This window comes from Lepidochelys kempii, chromosome 14, assembly GCF_965140285.1.
Source record: "Lepidochelys kempii isolate rLepKem1 chromosome 14, rLepKem1.hap1, whole genome shotgun sequence".
Lineage (NCBI taxonomy): Eukaryota > Metazoa > Chordata > Testudines > Cheloniidae > Lepidochelys > Lepidochelys kempii.
Window position 1 is genome coordinate 48,505,737 of NC_136393.1, and position 17,163 is coordinate 48,522,899.

Here is a 17,163-nt window from a genome sequence, read left to right on the forward strand (position 1 = left end):
TAAATACTCAATGACCGTCACTAACCCCCCTCCCGGCAGGGGTACTCTGTGCCCCCAGCTCTGTCCCCTCAACAGAGATTTCAGAGCTGCGGCACGGTTACTAGGCAAGGGACAAGCTGTGATGATCACCGGCTATCTAAATCATGCTCGTTGCACTTGCCCCATCTGTTTCGTCCACCGGTTGCTACATTGTGGTCATGACTTGTTGTCATGCCTCTCGACTGTTGCCACAATTTGAGCCTCATGCTCCTTCACTTGAGTGAGTCTGTTTGCAGAACTGGGCTTTAATGAGCAACTCCCCCCTCCTCCCCTCCAAAGTTTAAGCTGATACAAACTCAGGATGGAGACAGACTGGAGTCTCTTCTCTCTAAGCCAGAGACGTGTCCCCAAAATAATTCCACTGTGACGCTGTGTGAGTTGTTCCAGTGGTTAATTCCCTTCCCTGTTAAAAATATACGCCTTATGTTCCAGCCTGAATTTGGCTAACTTCCACTTCCAGTCATGGGAGCATGAGAATAAGGCTTCTGACACAGTCCCACATAAACACTGTCATAAGCAAGCTTGGGAAGCATGGTCTAGATGAAATTGCTATAAGGTGGGTGCCCAACTGGGTGAAAGACCGTACACACAGAGTGCTTTTCACTGGTTCACTGCCAGACTGGGAGGAAAGGTTGACCGCATTTTCAATCTATAATTCCCTGGGTCCTCTTTCTTCCCCTTCTTAAAGGTAGGTTTTGTGATGGGTTCAGTCACAGAGACCCCCTTGGGACTGTCACCTGATGTGCTGAATTCACCTCTGAGCCTGTTTTCCCTACCAGCTTGGGACTCCAGCACCCTGCCTTGTTGAGCCAGGCACGCTAGCCTGCTGCAAACACACACCCGGGTCTGGGCCACGCTCCCAAAGCTGCAGGGGAGTCGGGCAGCCTTCAAGTGTCCACTCGTACATAAAGTCTCGTTGGGTATGGGGGGAGTTTAAACTCTCTTCCTTCTCTTTTCTCATCATGTGCTGTAAACCCCATCTGGCCATGGGCAGATGCAACACACAGAGTCTCCACGGCAAAACAACACCCACGGCAGCAAGTCTGAGTCTGGGACTACAGACTCGGGTTTGTGCTATGGTGCTAAAAATTGCCATGTAAATGTTGTCGCCCGAGCTCGGAGACCCACCCATCTCACCGAGCTTCAGGGCAGGAAAGTCTACATGGATCTAGTGGCGTCTACCAGGGTCCTGTCTCAGGAGCTTGTAAAATTTGCAGCTGACACCACGCTGGGAAGATCACAAGCACTTTGGAGGGCTGGATGAGAATTCAAAACGACCTTAACAAATAGGAGAACTGGTCTGAATTCAACAAGACCAAGCAAGCACAAAGTACTGTACATGGGAAGGAAAAAAAAAAAAAATCAAACGCACACCTACAAACTGGGGAATAGCTGGTTCGGGGGTTGTACTGCTGAAAAGCAGCTGAGGATGCAAGTGGATCACAAATTGAAGGAGTCAGCAATGGGCTGCCGCTGCAAATAAAGTGAACTCACCCCGGGGAGTCGGATTTTCCAAAGAGCCCAGCACCCAATATCCCTTCTTCCCGCACAGCTGAGCTAACTAGGGGGAACAGAGCCTCCTTGCATCCAGGGTAGCAGCTGATGCCCTTGAGGCCTTATCGGAGACAGAGGAGGGCCTTGTGATAAAGGCCTTGTCAACATGGGGAAAAAAATTTTAATCATTTTTCCATGGGTGGTGGGGGGAATAAACCGCCTGGCACCCACACATGAGTGAGTCAGCCGGAACAAGGAACCACACAAACGATCATAACTCAGAATTCCGTTATTTCATCAAGAACAGATTTCCCCTTCATCACCTTGCAGACTGCCACGGACGTTAGCGGGACCCTCGCTGTGTATTGAGGGGTGTGCGTAGCCCTAAATTTATGCCCCCTGGCTCCCCGGTTGGTAATTAAAACAGAGCTGGGCCTGTCGCACAGAATAAATTGGGGAACTTTCGCATCGTATAAATAGAATGAAACTAAAACTATTAAGGGTAAAAACAGACCAAACAGCAGCTGCAGCATTAAACTTAACTATATAAGTAACACACCTGTGCAAGACTGCAACCAATCACAACCAACCACATCACTAAAAAGCTATTCCCATTCTTCACATGCATGTTCTAGCAAAGGCCCCAGCTGCTGGTCTGTTTTGTGTCTATTCAGACTGCAAGCTCTTCGGGGAAGGGACTTAACTCTATCTGTAAAACTCCCAGGGAAAGGGGCTCTGATCCCAAAAAGTCTCCAGATGTTGCCATATAAATTCTATTTTTCTCCCCTCCTCATTGCTGCACTCCATGAGCACCTGTCGGTGACATGAGATTCGTTCCCTCTCTCATCTCATCCCATCCCTGGAGGAGAACAGAATAGGGTGTGCTGGGGAGCGTTTTGTTTTGATGGGGGTTTTGTTTTTAGTGCACACACTGGTCTGGGTACGAAATATAAAATGTTTACTCTGGCAGCATAAAGCATCTTTCATATTGATGCCAATTTTCCCTACGTTCGCTTTAAGGTCCCAAAGAGAAGCAATTTTCTCTTCCTCCCACACTGTCCCCCCTCCCTCCCCCAGCTCCCTCACACACACACACAACAGAGCTCACCCCTTCTCCACTTTATTCACAACATGGCTGCTAAGAACACAGAGTCACATCAATGTCGGGTGGTCAGGACCTCGAGAGCTCATCAAGTCCAGCCCCCTGCTCTGTGGCAGGACCAAGTAAACCTAGACAGATGCCTGTCAGGGCTGGTCTAACCTGTTCCTAAAAACCTCCAGTGACGGTTACCCTTAGAGTTTGTTACCCTGCCAGCTTAGACGCCTCTCGGGTCTCTCCCACTGGCTCCCGCTCCTTTACAGCATTAGACACATACCTTTAAGGTTCGTGTAACATCATCCCTGCAGGGCCCTCCTGGCTCCTGCCCTCGCTGGGCTGAGAAAGTCACACAGAGACCTTTAGGTGCAGTGCCCATCTGGTGCTTTTACTTACAGGCTGTGCTCCCAACACCTTTCCACCATATAAGTCATCCCCTTCTTGCAGTCCCCCAGCAGGAGAGAGGGGCCAAGCTATTTCTCTACTTCCCCTCACTGCCTTCCCTCTACCGCAGCTTTCCTCTTTCCAGCTTCCCCCCTGGCTTTCTTCCCTGGGACTCTTACCCAACTCGAACCTGCTGGGGCAGCAGCTGTTCAAGCTTACACAATCAGGGCCAGGTGGTCTACCCAGCTCCAATTCACTTCCCTTCATTGGAGCTGGAGTGACAGAGGGTTGGCGAAGCAGTTTTCTGCTTAGCACCCTGTCACAGTTCTTCTTTAGCTCCTCATTTCCTAGCAGACCTGCTATTTTGTCATGCCAAGGATACCACTATTGCACTGCTAATGATATCCAGCCTTTGCCCCAGCAAGTGTCTCCAGGCTCTCCCCGCATCAAGGTATAAGACATCGCCGGCAAAAAAGAGAAAGTCCCTACAATACCTTCCTTTCGACTCAGTTCTGCTGCGACACCCATAGAACACAGCCAGCTGCTGAGGGCACTGGCCGGGGGTGAGCCGAGACTGACTGACTATGCAAAACATGCTGATTGTATTTGTCTTAAACAAAAGGGCTGTTATACAGACAACAGAGACCAATTGTTCTCCCGGCCACTGAAGGTAGGGCAAGAAGTGATGGGCTTTAATCTGCAGCAAGGGAGATTTAAATTAGACATTAGGAAAAACTTTCTAACTCTAAGGGAAGTTCAGCTCTGGAATAGGCTTCCAAGGGGGCTTGTGGAATCCCCCTCACTGGAGGCTTTTCAGAACAGGCGGGACAAAGGCCCATCAGGGATGGTCTAGGTTTACTTGGTCCTGCCTCAGCACAGGGGACTGGACTTGATGACCTCTCCAGGTCCCTTCCAGCTCCACATTTCTATGAGTCTAAGCTTAAGGCCTCTAGGCACTGCTATAATACCATGGACCGCACCAAATGCCTGCTCCCCCAACAGATTCTGCAAGGGAGTAGCAGTCTATTTGCAGGAACGGGCTCTTAATTAGGAGGATTCACAATTCACCACAACCCGATTTAAGCCTGTATTAGCATTGCACTAGTGCCCGGAGGTCCCATCTCCTCTGTCTATGGACCCCATTCCAATAGCCTCTAATCACCTTAATCTTTTAAAGCATTTAACCCTACAAAGAAGGGCAGTGCTTTTACCCCCGTGTGACAGAAGGGGAACTGCAACCAGATTGATTTAAATGGGAAATAGGCTTGTAAATACCAATGAAGATCAGGACCTAGGTGATTCACCCCAGGTATCAATGGTGGAGCAGGGAATCAAAGCCAGGTTTTTCAGGTCCCAGGCTAATGTCCTAATGACTGGACCATCCTTCCTCTCTTCAAGGCAGGGAGGCCTGGACCCACAAAGGGTGTCGTGCTGTGGAGAGTCACAACACCTAACTTTCAGATGCCTAGAAAAATCTCAGGAACAGCACCGGGATCCACCACGCCTGGGTTAGGTTCCCCGGCTCCCTACACAATGAATGGGGAGAGGTAGATGCCGTAGAATGGGGGCCACACCAGCCAGCATGCTAGGCAGGGAGACACCTACTTCAGCCAGTGCTAACGAGGGATGTGTCCTAAGCCCTGCCCCCTCAGGGAGTTTGGTACCTAAGTCCAGGCCGGAGCGAGGCACCTATCTCCGCTAGCTATCCACGAACGGGACATGTCTCTGGAGTCAGGCGATTAAACCCCCTGAGTAGTCTATCTAGTCATCTTCCCTGCCCAGCTGCCTCTCCCTATGAGCCAGAAATGTGATCAGGCCATGCATTAGGCAAGATATTTCCAGTAGAGACAGGGAAGTGTTCGTACCCTTAGTCCGTACTAACTGTCAGGGTGGTTAAGCACTGGAATAAATTGTGGAATCTCTCATTGGAGATTATTAACAGCAGGATAGACAAACACCTGTCAGGGATGGTCTAGATAATACTTAGTCCTGCCTTGAGTGCAGGGGACTGGACTAGATGACCTCTCGAGATCCCTTCCAGTCCTATGATTCTCTGATTATACAAAGCACTGGTGAGACCTCATCTGGAATACTGTGGGCAGTTCTGGTTTTCCGTGTTTAAGAAAGATGAATCCAGACTAGAACAGATGCAGAGAAGGGCTACTAGGACGATGTGAGGCATGGAGAGCCTACCCTACGAGAGGAGATTTAAGGAGCTTGGCTTGTTTAGCCTAACCAAACGAAGGCAGAGGAGAGATAGGATTGCTCTCTATAAATCCATCAGAGAGATCAATACCAGGGAAGGAGAGGAGTTATTTAAGTCAAGGGCCAATGCTGGCATAAGAAAAAAAAAATGAATACAAACTGGCCATCAATAAATTTAGTTTTGAAATTAGATGAAGGTTTCTAATCACCAGCGGAGTTTAGTTCTGAAACAGTCTTCCGAGGAGAGCAGTGCAGACAATAAGATATCAAGTTCAGTCTTAAAACAAGTTAAGTTTATGGGAGGTGGAGGGGGGAGTTACGATGAAGTTCCCCACCGAGGCATGTGGCCCATCCATGATTGCTATTAGCAAATATCTCCAGTGACCCGTGATGGGACACTAGACGGGGAGGGCTCGGAGGTACGACAGAGAATTCTTTCCCAGGCGTCTGTCTGGTGGGTCTCGCCCACATGCTCAGGGTCTAACTGGTCGCCAGATTTGGGGTCAGGAAGGAATTTTCCCCTAGCTCAGCTTGGCAGAGACCCTGGGGAGGTTTCATCTTCCTCTGCAGCATGGGGCATGGGTCACTTGCAGGTTTGAATTAGTGTAAAATGGTGGATTCTCTGTCGCTTGAAGTTTTTAAACCATGATGTGAGGATGTCAGTGACTCAGCCAAAGGTTTGGGGTGGATCACAGAAGTGGGTGGGTGAGATTCTGTGGCCTGTGATGTGCAAGAGGTCAGACTGGATGATCACGACGGGCCCTCCTGGCCTTCAGGTCTATGAGTCTATAAGGCTGCGTGCGTGTCTGGTGGGCGGGCAGAAGGGACACAAGTGTACAGGCCAGAGATCAGCAGATGAATCCTGCACTGCTGGGGGCGCCGACAGGGGTGAGTTGGGAGAGTCTGAGGCAGGCGTTAGTCTCTCCCTCCATAACTAACGGGTGTCTCAGAACAATCCCCATGACGCCTGCATCTGCCGAATTGAACAGGCAGTTGGAGGCTCCCTGCTTCAGGGCGCTGTGGGCAAACCGTCAGAAAACAGCAGTTGGGAGTTGTGGCTGACTGCAGCAGCGGCTGGGGGGTAGATACAACCTATCTCACAACCGATTATTTTCCAGCCCGGAAGGGACAAACTGCAGAGCTAGATAAGGAAAGACGGAGCGTGGTGAAATACCACAGCCCTCCTCCACGGAAAAGCAGCCGAAATAAATTTCTTCTTTGACGGGTGTTAAAATCCCCTGCCCCTCCCGAAACCGCAAAATTACAGGGAACAATGAAGAATTGTAGGTGTCTGGCTGGCTGAGTTTCTGGCTGAATGCTTATTATACAGAATGCCATTGGTTTTCAATTTTTAAATGAAAAATTCCAGGGTTTTACAAAAGCTATTTGGTGGGGGGGAGGGGTTAACCAATTTTTGACCTCTCCAGTACATGAAAATACTGATCCGCTCTGTCTCAAAGTCGTGGGACATCAATGGGCCCCAGTTCCAGACCCTACAGTTGTCATGAGCAAGTCTTATCACCGCAGTTTGGTGCCAGGCTTTGTGTCTCCGCTGCGCTGGTATAAATGGGCTGCATGAACTGGGCCCATTGTTTGCCCTGCTGCTTAAAAATCAAGCCAGGCTGGCGTCATGATGCAGTGGCTAAAGAATCCTAGAACTTCTGTCTCTGAACAAAGAGCTCTGGTCTCATGAAGAACTGGGTCAGATGCGAGATCAACCCACCCAGCAGCCTGTTCCCCTAGTAACAGCATGAAAACCGGCAGTAGGCACTTCAAAGGAAACAGCATTATCCCCGCAAGCTACTCTGTCTGCCTGCAATGTTGATACAAAGCCTGGCACCAAACTCCTTGGGGGTAGGATGTGCAGAGTGCCCATGGCAATGGACAGGTCTGGAACTGGGGCCTGTTGATGTCCCAGGACTTTGAGACAGAGCTGTCCTAGCTGACGTCCATGCTGGACTCAATGCACCGGCTGCTGGCCGCTTTTGGAGGCCAAACAGCCCCAGGCCTGGCTCGTGCTTCGAAGACCAGCCAGGAACCCAGGCAGTCTCCGCCACTGCAGAGCGTCTACCTAAAACATCTTTCCCCACCCCCACTCAGATTCATTGCCTGAAGAAAAACAGGCTATAAACTAAAAAAAAAAACAAAAACAAAAAGTGAAACGAATTGGTTCAAAAGCACAAGAAACAGGATGCAATGTGATGCACCTGTTATTCGTTGGCCTGACTCCTAGCAACCACATTTGCATGCCCACAGCCGTTTGCAGGTAGATGCAAGGGAAGCAAAGGAAAAACAAGCAGCAGAAGATAAATTAGCAATTAACAGACAGCTGAATCCGATCAAAACCAGTTTTTGCAATTTCCCAGGGGATGGTACTTCTCCAGAGTCACTTACCTGGTCAGCGTTTTGCATTAATTAACCCCCTCCCCCCCCCGTGATTTTAGTTTCTGCAGGTATTTCTGTGACCTTCCCCCCGCCCCCGCCCTGGCAGGGGTGGCAGCACAGGGGAAGGGGACATACGAGAGCGCCCCTTCTGCAATGGAAATATGAGATCAGGTCAGCAGCAGCTACCCCGGTGAAGAGACAGAATCACCAGGACCCCTCTTCCTTGGCCTTTTTACAGGACTAGATTCACAAAAAAGATAGAGGTGGTCATGCACCGTTATCCCTGTGGTTAGAGCAGCTCCTTGGAGATGGTCAGGCTGTGGGGTGTTCTCCCCATCTCTCCTGCTGACATCATATAAAGTATGACTGGGGGAGAGGGACAGCTCAGTGGTTTGAGCGTTGGCCTGCTAAACCCAGGGTTGTGAGTTCAATCCTTGAGGGGGCCATTTAGGGATCTGGGGCAAAAATTGGGGATTAGTCCTGCTTTGAGCAGGAGGTTGAACTAGATGACCTTCTGAGGTCCCTTCCAACCCTGATATTCTATGATTCTATTCTCAGATCTTCACTGGGCCAGAGAACATGTGAGAATGTCCCAGCCACCAGGCTATGGAACCAGTCACCTAGGACAGAGCAATCTCTGCTCCATCCTCTGTGAACATCCTCCCCCACAGAGCTTTTAGCCCAGTGGTAAGACAGCATCTACCCCCCATCCCACTATTTTGTGAATGGCACCTAAGTCAAGGGGGGGAAATGGCCAAACTAGTCAGTGAAATGGTGTCAAATTTGCAAATAGCTGCAGCAAATAAATGATGAATGTGAAAAATTTCACACATACCCTGGGGATAAGCCAACATAACTTGTAGCAGAACATGAGTAATGAAACATGGGGGAGGCCTTGTTTCTTGGAAGACAATCATAGAATATCAGGGTTGGAAGGGACCTCAGGAGGTCATCTAGCCCAACCCCCTGCTCAAAGCAGGACCAGTCCCCAATTTTTGCCCCGGATCCCTAAATGGCCCCCTCAAGGATTGAACTCACAACCCTGGGTTTAGCAGGCCAATGCTCAAACCACTGAGCTATCCCTCCCCCTCCTCCAAGATTAGGGAAGGTAACTAGAGCAGCAGAAATGTTGTGCTAAGATAAGCAAATGGGACAGTAAGCTAAAAGAGAGAATGTATGAGCTAGCTATAATAAGAGGGAGACCACATGGGGAACCATTCGTTAACAAGAAGAAAACAAAGGACAAGAGAAGTCAGGAGCATAAATAAGAGTAAAGTCAAATATAGTGCGTGGGTAGAACTTGCGGTACAGGGATTGGTTCCTGCAAAGGAACCAAGGCAATTCCAAAATGCGAAGCGATGTATCATGAATGCAATGTAATGTATAAAGGAGGAGGTTGGCGGTGTAATCTGGGGAGGTGTGGTACGACCTATACCCACCCCCTACACTTGAGTTTGATCAGCTCAGAGTAGCTTTCCTATATGCCAAATAAGAAACTTGGGCGATCTGCCCAGAGTTGTGCTTGGGGAGCTGAGGGGAAGAGGTCTCAGGGGAACCCCAATGTAACTAAACAGAGACAAGCCCCTGTGTGGTTGCCCTGAGTGGTGTGCTGCAGTTTAGCTTAACACCTGCTCCCAATGACCATAGGTCCAAGCGTCTGGCGTTTAGAAGCAGCAACCGGGGTGTGTGAGAGCAGACGTAAACAGAGTGATTGTTGTGGTCCTAATATGCTGGGGGCGGGCGGGGGGCGGGTGACAGATGGTCTCTTAGAAGCCGCATGGTGGGGGAAGCAAACAAAGGACTCTTTAAAGCAGAGAAGCAAAGTGCATTGGCCTACAGAGCATGGCTCACATGCACATGTCTGGAATGGAGCTACGCAGCAGGGGATTACCTTTATCCTCAGGAGGAGCAAAGTAGGGGGCAGTGGGGACAGGTACAGACCCACACACACCCCTGCCCAGGGACACACACACACACACACAGCTGGCTTGGATTCCTGAGTCTCTCATGTCACAGATTTATATAGATCTCTTCTGAAACCTGGTCCTCTTTCTTCCATTATGAGATCGTCCTACAATACACACTTGGGGAGAACACACACATAAGAGGGGGGTGCAAAAGGCACATACACACACCCCAAGGCAGGGGGGGACTCACACATACTAGGAATCAGAGAGGACACAATGGCGGGGAACACAGAGGGCAGGGGAGGGAAGAGAGACATTTTGGGGGGAGCAGATGAGGACACTGAAAAAAACCCCACACATACACACAAACGAACACCAGGGGTCAAGGACACAAACTGGGGCAACACAGACACACACACGCGCCCCTCTTCACCCACTGGGAAGCAGACAATGTTCTGCGATGGACCTATTTTCCAGGCTCCTGAAAGCTACCTGGGGAGAAAGGGGACTTTCCTTTGTGAGGTTTCAGAGTAGCAGCCATGTTAGCCTGTATCCATAAAAAGAACGAGGAGGACTTGTGGCACCTTAGAGACGAACAAATTGATTAGAGCATAAGCTTTCGTGAGCTACAGCTCACTTCAGCGGATGTTTTCTTTTTCCTTTGTGAACCATTCATGCAGTATAAATAGGCTCGGCAGGATAAGATATGGATCTGCCACTGATCAATTTCGCCGCAAGTGCACAAACTGAGGACAAAATATTTCCATCCACCATTATCAAGATTTACAGAAGGGCAAAGTAAGGAAAATGCTGCTTGAGAATGGATTAGGGTTTCTCTGACGTGTATTTCCCTCGTCTGTTTTGACATGAGATGTTGCAATTTGTGTTTTAAAGGTTATAAAGCTTTAACTGTTTAAATCTCAACATCTATTGCCATTAATTATTCTCTGCTCCCCCGCTCCCCCCCATTAATTTCCCACAGCGGCGAGCATTTACAGAAACATTTTTTAAAAGGCTTAAAACCCATAATTTTGCACAGCTGTGAACATTTAAAATTGATAAAAATCTTTTTTAAAAAAGCTTAAAAATAAACTTCAATATTATCTGTCAAAGTTATGAAAATCATCGTCATCGTCTGCCAAGCCTAGTTATAAACACAAGTCATTTAAAGTCCCCTAGTCAACAAATCCCCACTAGCCCAAGCTTCGGCTGTTACCCACCTACTGTGGTCCTGCCAGTTCGGACCCACCACTCAGTGACCTGAACAGAAACAGCGGGTTTGGGATCAGGTTCTAGTATGTCCACACTGCAATGTAAGCCCAGGGTTCAAACTCAGACTCAAGGCTAACCCCTCTTCCATCTTAGAGACTAACCAATTTATTTGAGCATGAGCTTTCGTGAGCTCACGAAAGCTCATGCTCAAATAAATTGGTTAGTCTCTAAGGTGCCACAAGTCCTCCTTTTCTTTTTGCGAATACAGACTAACACGGCTGTTACTCTGAAACCCCTCTTCCATCAACACACAAATCTAACACACACAACAACAACACACAAATCTAACAACACACAAATCTAACAACACACAAATCAGGCTAACCCAGGGTTTCACTGGGGTAGAAGGCCTGAACCGGATTCAAGCCAGGACCCAGGGCTCAAGCCCTATTGCTTTGTTGGGTAGATGCAGCCCCACTGGATTCGTGCTCTGGGAGTCCACCAATAGTATCCCACAATCCCACAGGCCGACGTTCTTTGTCCTCTGGATAGCCAAGTTTTTCCACACAGCATCACGAACAAAGGGCTAGAATGGCCACATTTTGGCAGGGCGCATTGCAGACAGTGGAGCCCTGGGGTGGGGCCCAGGGTTGAATAAGTGTAGATGCTCAAGTCCTAGGTCAGTGGTTCCCAAACTTTAACAACTAATCCCCTTTCACTAAAATGTCAAGTCTCGCGAACCCCCTCTTAAAAATGAATATTTCCAGGGATTTTCTCCATTACCTGAGTATAAATTCTAAAAGCAGTGATCTGGGAAATACAGAATTTGTTCTTATGACATGCTTATTACACACTATTATTAATCACTACATTATGAAAATGGCAACACTCCTCCAAGATGTCACTTTCGTAGCTTGTATCACTTTGATTAATCCTGTTATAAGACCAGGCTCCTATGTTTCATCAAAGAGTATCAGACGTGAAACAGCATGAAGGTATTTAAGAAGCCAACTCAGAGAGCATTCAGGTCTTGAGCAGTCCAGGCAACCAACGTATGTTACAACAAAGCTTAAACTTGTTCTTCATAATAATTTAAAAACAATACTAGCTGCCTATTTAATTTCAAAAACAGCAAAAAATATCCACCTCCCTTTCCACTTCTTCTAAGGAGTCCTGAAGTTTAAATCTCCTCAGTGGGACGCTTGCTTTGATCTGCTTAGCTCTCGGAAGTCCAGGGGCTCTAGGCCCCATGGTGCCCGGGGACCCTAGGGACAGCTCTGTTCGCCATTAGGGAATTTTTCCCCCCCGAGAACCCCCTGTAACATTTTGCAAACTCCAGCTTGGGAACCACTGTCCTAGGTTAACAAACCCCAGGTCTGCTCAGTTGAGGTCTACGAACCCTGGGCTTACATTGCAGTGTAGACATACCCTTTAGGGCTACCCTCTATATCTTATCTCAGTCCCAACAAAAGATGGAGACAGCACAGATCTGCTGACCAGGAGGTCTTGGTTCAATTCCCAGCAATGACATCACAAGGTCCTTGGGCTAGTCAGTTCATCGCTCTATCCCTTACCTACCAAACAGGCTCCTGATAATGCTTGCTTAGCAAGGAAATATTTCATTCCTATTTGGGAGGCTCAGACTCTGCAGTGACGAACAGCAGACACCTCCTCAACTCCGGACACCTGGAATAGGAAATTCCACCCACCTCCAACTTGGCTGTTACCCCAGAGAGGCAAGGCTGGAACAGCAGGTTTGGAAGCGAATGTCAGAGTGACATGTGTGTTCCTTCACAGACACGCAGCTCATTTCAGAGCCATAGTTTGTACTTCTGGGTTGGGATACCAAGCACGGACACTTGTTTTTACATCTCAGCCATTCGTTGTTGATTTCCACTGTAAGCTCTTCAGGGAGAGGGGCTGTGGCGTTTAATTAATTCGTATGGCTCCAAGGATATTGGTGGTTGCTAAGTAACAAATCATAATCCCTTCCGCAGAGATCAAACGGCCTTCGGCCCCCTGCAAGAACAAGAAATGTGCAATATGAGGAACGGAGAGGAATTCTCCATACCCTTGAGATCAGCTGCTGAGCCAGCCCACATAGGGCAAATGTCACCCTTTGCTAACATTTCAGTATTCCTAAATAACACAAGGGCTCAAACATCATGAGCAAAGGTCATGAGACTAGCTTCTAAAACCATGAACTATGCCAACATTTACTAATTTTTAGCTGTCGATGCATTTAATATCTTTGAGACCCCAGATAGAAAGTGTGAAAAATCAGGGGGGTAGGGGGGAGGGAATAGGTGCCTATATAAGAAAAGATCCCAAAAATCGGGACTGTCCCTATAATATCGGGACATCTGGTCACCCTAGGCTTTGATCTACAAGAAATCACTAGGAGAGAGGTGTGGCTTTTGGTAAGATTAACGTGCATTTAGACCTTTGACATGTTCTCACTAATGCCTTTGTCCCTCAAAGACGAGCACTTTGCATCCGAAGGCATAGGGTACATGGAGAGACGTGAGCAGCGTGAGAGAGGAGAACGCCTATCAAATTGCAATGTAAGATCTACAAGATGATAATTAGGCCTGGATTTTTATATGGCTCTGAATGCTGGGCAAGGAGAAAGAGACAGGAGCAGATCTTGAAAACAGTGACAAAGAGAAGGTGGCGCTGGCCGCTGGGAGTTACGAGGAGGGTTCTGTTTGTTCGCCTCCTGGCTTCTCAGCCTTTCGGATTCATGTTTTCCAGCTTTTCTCCCTGGCCACAAGGCCTAGAAACGGACCAGAAGGTGAATAATCATTCGGGGTTCACGGCACGTCTCTCCCCCTCCTTGCCTCTTCAAGCCCAGCCTCTTAAATTTCAGGCCTCCGGCCTGGTGCCACACTACCAGGGCAACAGCTGTAGGCCTGGCTGAATTCAGGGATCTCCAGCGCTAACAGCATGAACTGCTCCAGTGTGAGCTGAGCCAGGCTCAAACAATCCAGATCCTCTGTGCCCGTAACACACACTACAGGATGGGCAGCTTGTTCCCGTCTGGCCCTGGAAAGGCCCCTGCACTGGTGAGGGGGATTTTCAGGGTATTCCCAAAGCAGAGGGGCCTTGACCTCTCCTCTCCAGCCCCTTTGCATCCTGACTCAGGCCCTCACTTTGCAAACAGACATCGGACTCCTCTTCCCAGCCCTGCTCCGCTCTGCTAGCCCGGCTCCACCCTGCCTGCTGCAAACCAGACCCCCTCTGCTGTCTGCCTTCCCCATGGAATGAGCCGCCTCTGTCCTTCCCCCAGCAAGCACGGGTCTCCCCTCCTGCCCCACCCCTCAAATCCAGGGGCCTCCTTCCCTCCCCCATTCCCAGTTCCACCCACCCCAGTGCTGCTGGTCCCAAAACAAGGGAGCCTCCTTCCCTCCATGCTGAGACCCCTCCACCCTTCCCCCAGCCCATCTGAGCAGAGCAGGGGGAGGCTGGTTATGGCTGCAGCTCTCCCTGCATGAGGCCCCATAGGAAGGGAGGTGATCCAGCAAACCCACAATCGCCCATCTGTTCTGTGCGGCCCACTGGCTCCCATCTGCCCACAGATGCCCTGGCCCTGCCTTAATTCAGGAACCCCACTCCCTTTCCCCAGGGATTTGGGGTGTGGCCCAGTGGAGATACATCCAGGCAGCTGGATGGAGACAAGCAGGCACCTGGCTAATGGAAATAATTCTGCGGGCCTTGTGACAGCCCCTGCCTTCTCGCTGCCCCCAGGAAAACAGACACACACACTGCCCTGAACCCCACCGGGGGTCCCACACTTCACAACCTGTGCAGGCCAAGCTCACTGCACACACCGTGGGCTACCTGCATCCATCCTGCCCCCTCTCAACAAGCTCCCATCCGCCTTTATTGTGGGGACTCCAAGCAACTCCCTCCACTCTGCCAGGGGCTCTGTGTGCCCCCAAATTCCTCCCTCCCCAGATACAAGGATCCCCCCATTCTGCCCCCATGCCAGGGCCTCTGTGCATCCCCCTCCCCCCACACACTCATTTCTTTTCTCTGAGCCATCAATCACGCCTGTCAAACTCCCCGGGGACAGGGACAGAGCTGAGCTGGGGGGCGGTGATGCTGGAAGGAGCTGCCAGCACCCGGCTCTTTGATCCCCAGACCAATCCCTGCCATCCTGCAACTGATCCGCTGCAGCTTTCCAGAGTCATCCTGACCCAGAGAAACGCCGCCAAGCCGAGGGCTGCCCCTTGCCTGGCTGGGCCAATTCACTGCCCTGAACACCCCTTTTCTCCACCCTTGGATCCGTTCCCCCCGGATCTCAAACCCTCAGTCCCTTCTCAGATGTTTCCCCCACACCCTTGGGGGGAGTTGAAGGGAGGGTTTCCTCTCTTCTGCCTCCAACAACCATATTCCTTTAAGAAATCCACTAACCCCCCTTCAACTTCCCCTGGACACAAGCCACCACTTACCCTGACCCCAAGCAGCTGCAGGGAGCTAAATGCATTGGGCCTGCTCCATGTAGTGAGCATCTGTAGGATCCAGCGGTAGGTGGCATTTCAGCCCCTCTTGCTTTTTTTCTCTCCTGCGCCCTCTCACTCCTTCGTCATCCTCAACAACCAATGGGAGAACGAGCTGTCAGAAGAGGGGCAGGTGAGGAGGAGGAGGGCAAGTGAGGAATTGAGTTCATGCTGCTAAGAACTGGAATAAATCGCCGAGGGAGTTTGTGGAATCTCCCTCCCTGCATGACCTTCCCCTCCCCGTCTTTTCTAGTTGGATAATAAACTCTCCCAGGCAAGGACTGGGCAGTGCCTTTTGCTCTTTGCACAACAAAATAGCGTGTGGCACCAACACAGGCCCAGGGGAGTTCCCCATCACCGTGTTTACTGACTACACACCCGGCTTAGCTACACACGCAGCGCTGCTCTGGCTGGCTCAGGAGAGCCAGTCACTGAGTCAGTCCGAGCCCTGGCCCTTTAGGTCGCAGAAAAACCCACCATCAAAAGGTAACAAAAGTTTCTCCCCGGTTCAGTGGTTTTTATACCAGCCCTGCACTGAGATCGCCTTTCCCCCAGCCATTCCCTGCTGGCAGAGCTTGAGAGCAGCTGGTTTATAGCTTCCCCTCCCAGAGCAGTTGTGTGTAACTGAGCTGTTATTTAAATCATTCTCTCCCCACCGGCGCCGCAGGACGACAAACACCAGATCCCCAGCTGGTGTGTGTCAGAGTCGCTCCACTGGAGTCAATGGGGCCAGATCTCCAACTGGTGTGGCCACACCTCCATCGCTTATGCTCAGATAAATTTGCTAGTCTCTAAGGTGCCACAAGTCCTCCTTTTCTTTTCACCTCCATCCCAGACAGCCAGCTGGTCTGAGCGAGTACTTAACCAGCTGTACTCCTTCCTGGCTAGATTACTAGCTGGGATGAAGTGACTGCAGTGGATCTAGGTGATCTAGTTACATGTAATTTTACATAATTGCACTGTGGAACTCATTGCCACAGGAAGATGTCGGTTGTAAGAACTTTGCAACATTTAAAAAGGATTGGACCCTTTTATGCATAAAAAGAGCCACCAGAGTTACAATAGTTAATGCTAACAAATTGTGGCAGCGAACCTCCTGGTTCAGGGCATAGCTCAATCTCCGACTATTAGAGACCAAGGTATGACCTAATATGGGGGGCAGATTAACCCACATCTCCTGCTGCACTTACATTTGCCTTTGAAGCATCGGTTACCGGCCAGAGGCAGGGTACTGTGTTAGATGGATCTTGGATCTGATCTGTTCCAGTCCGGCAAGTCCTATAGGAACTGCCCCGAGTATAACGGACGCAGTGACTTCTGCCTGAGTCTGCAGACAGCCTGAAACACAAACTCTGAGATACGAACTTATCTCCACTAAGCGAGATGATGCCTTAAATATTAATGTTGTGAGTTATGTCACTGCTCATTAACGCCTGGGAACAAGGAGAGGGCTGATTAGTGTTATGAAAATCCACATTAGCGGTTCTTCTGGTGAGGAATGATGGACTAGCTGGGGCAGGGAGCAGACACGGAGCATGGTCTCAATTGAAGTACGGAGGCCTTTAACACCACTTGCTTTGGTTACGAAAAAGGGGCACAATTAGTTTCATTTCCCTGACGTGGGAACACGGGGAGTCAGGCTGGGTTTTGCACCAGTTTAACTAAATGGATTTCAAAATGCACCTTTTTTGAAACCAACACAACCCTGATCCAACAACAAAGCCAACACTGGTTGTGTTGAGCAGTGTGGGCCGGGGCAGCCATGTCGTGAAGAAGGCTGGCTCGGCGCTCGAGGCGTTGCCATGGTACCTGGAAAATTTAGATTTAATTCCTGACTTTGCCACAGACTCCCGGTGTGACCTTGGGCAAGTCATAACGTCTCTACAGCTCAGGTCGCCAGACTCTGCGGGGCAGGAAGGATTGCCTCTCCCTGTGGGTC

General features: G+C 49.8%; 1 protein-coding gene across 9 annotated transcripts in view; it reads right to left on the reverse strand.

Annotated features, from left to right (window-relative positions):
* The window catches only part of LOC140897805 (C-type lectin domain family 2 member B), a 42,651-nt gene extending 26,062 nt beyond the window's left edge, over positions 1 to 16,589 (reverse strand). For 2 of the 9 annotated variants that reach the window (XM_073310889.2, XM_073310891.2), the window contains exons 1-2: positions 15,177 to 15,867; positions 12,432 to 12,741 (exon numbers count right to left, since the gene is read on the reverse strand). Coding sequence is in view for 1 of the 9 variants with exons in the window: in XM_073310892.2 (XP_073166993.2) it covers positions 12,297 to 12,345 (49 nt within the window). In the remaining 8 variants the exon portion in view is untranslated. The other 7 variants (XM_073310890.2, XM_078848631.1, XM_078848633.1 and 4 more) reach the window with 7 other exon arrangements.
* Positions 16,590 to 17,163: the final 574 nt, after the last annotated feature.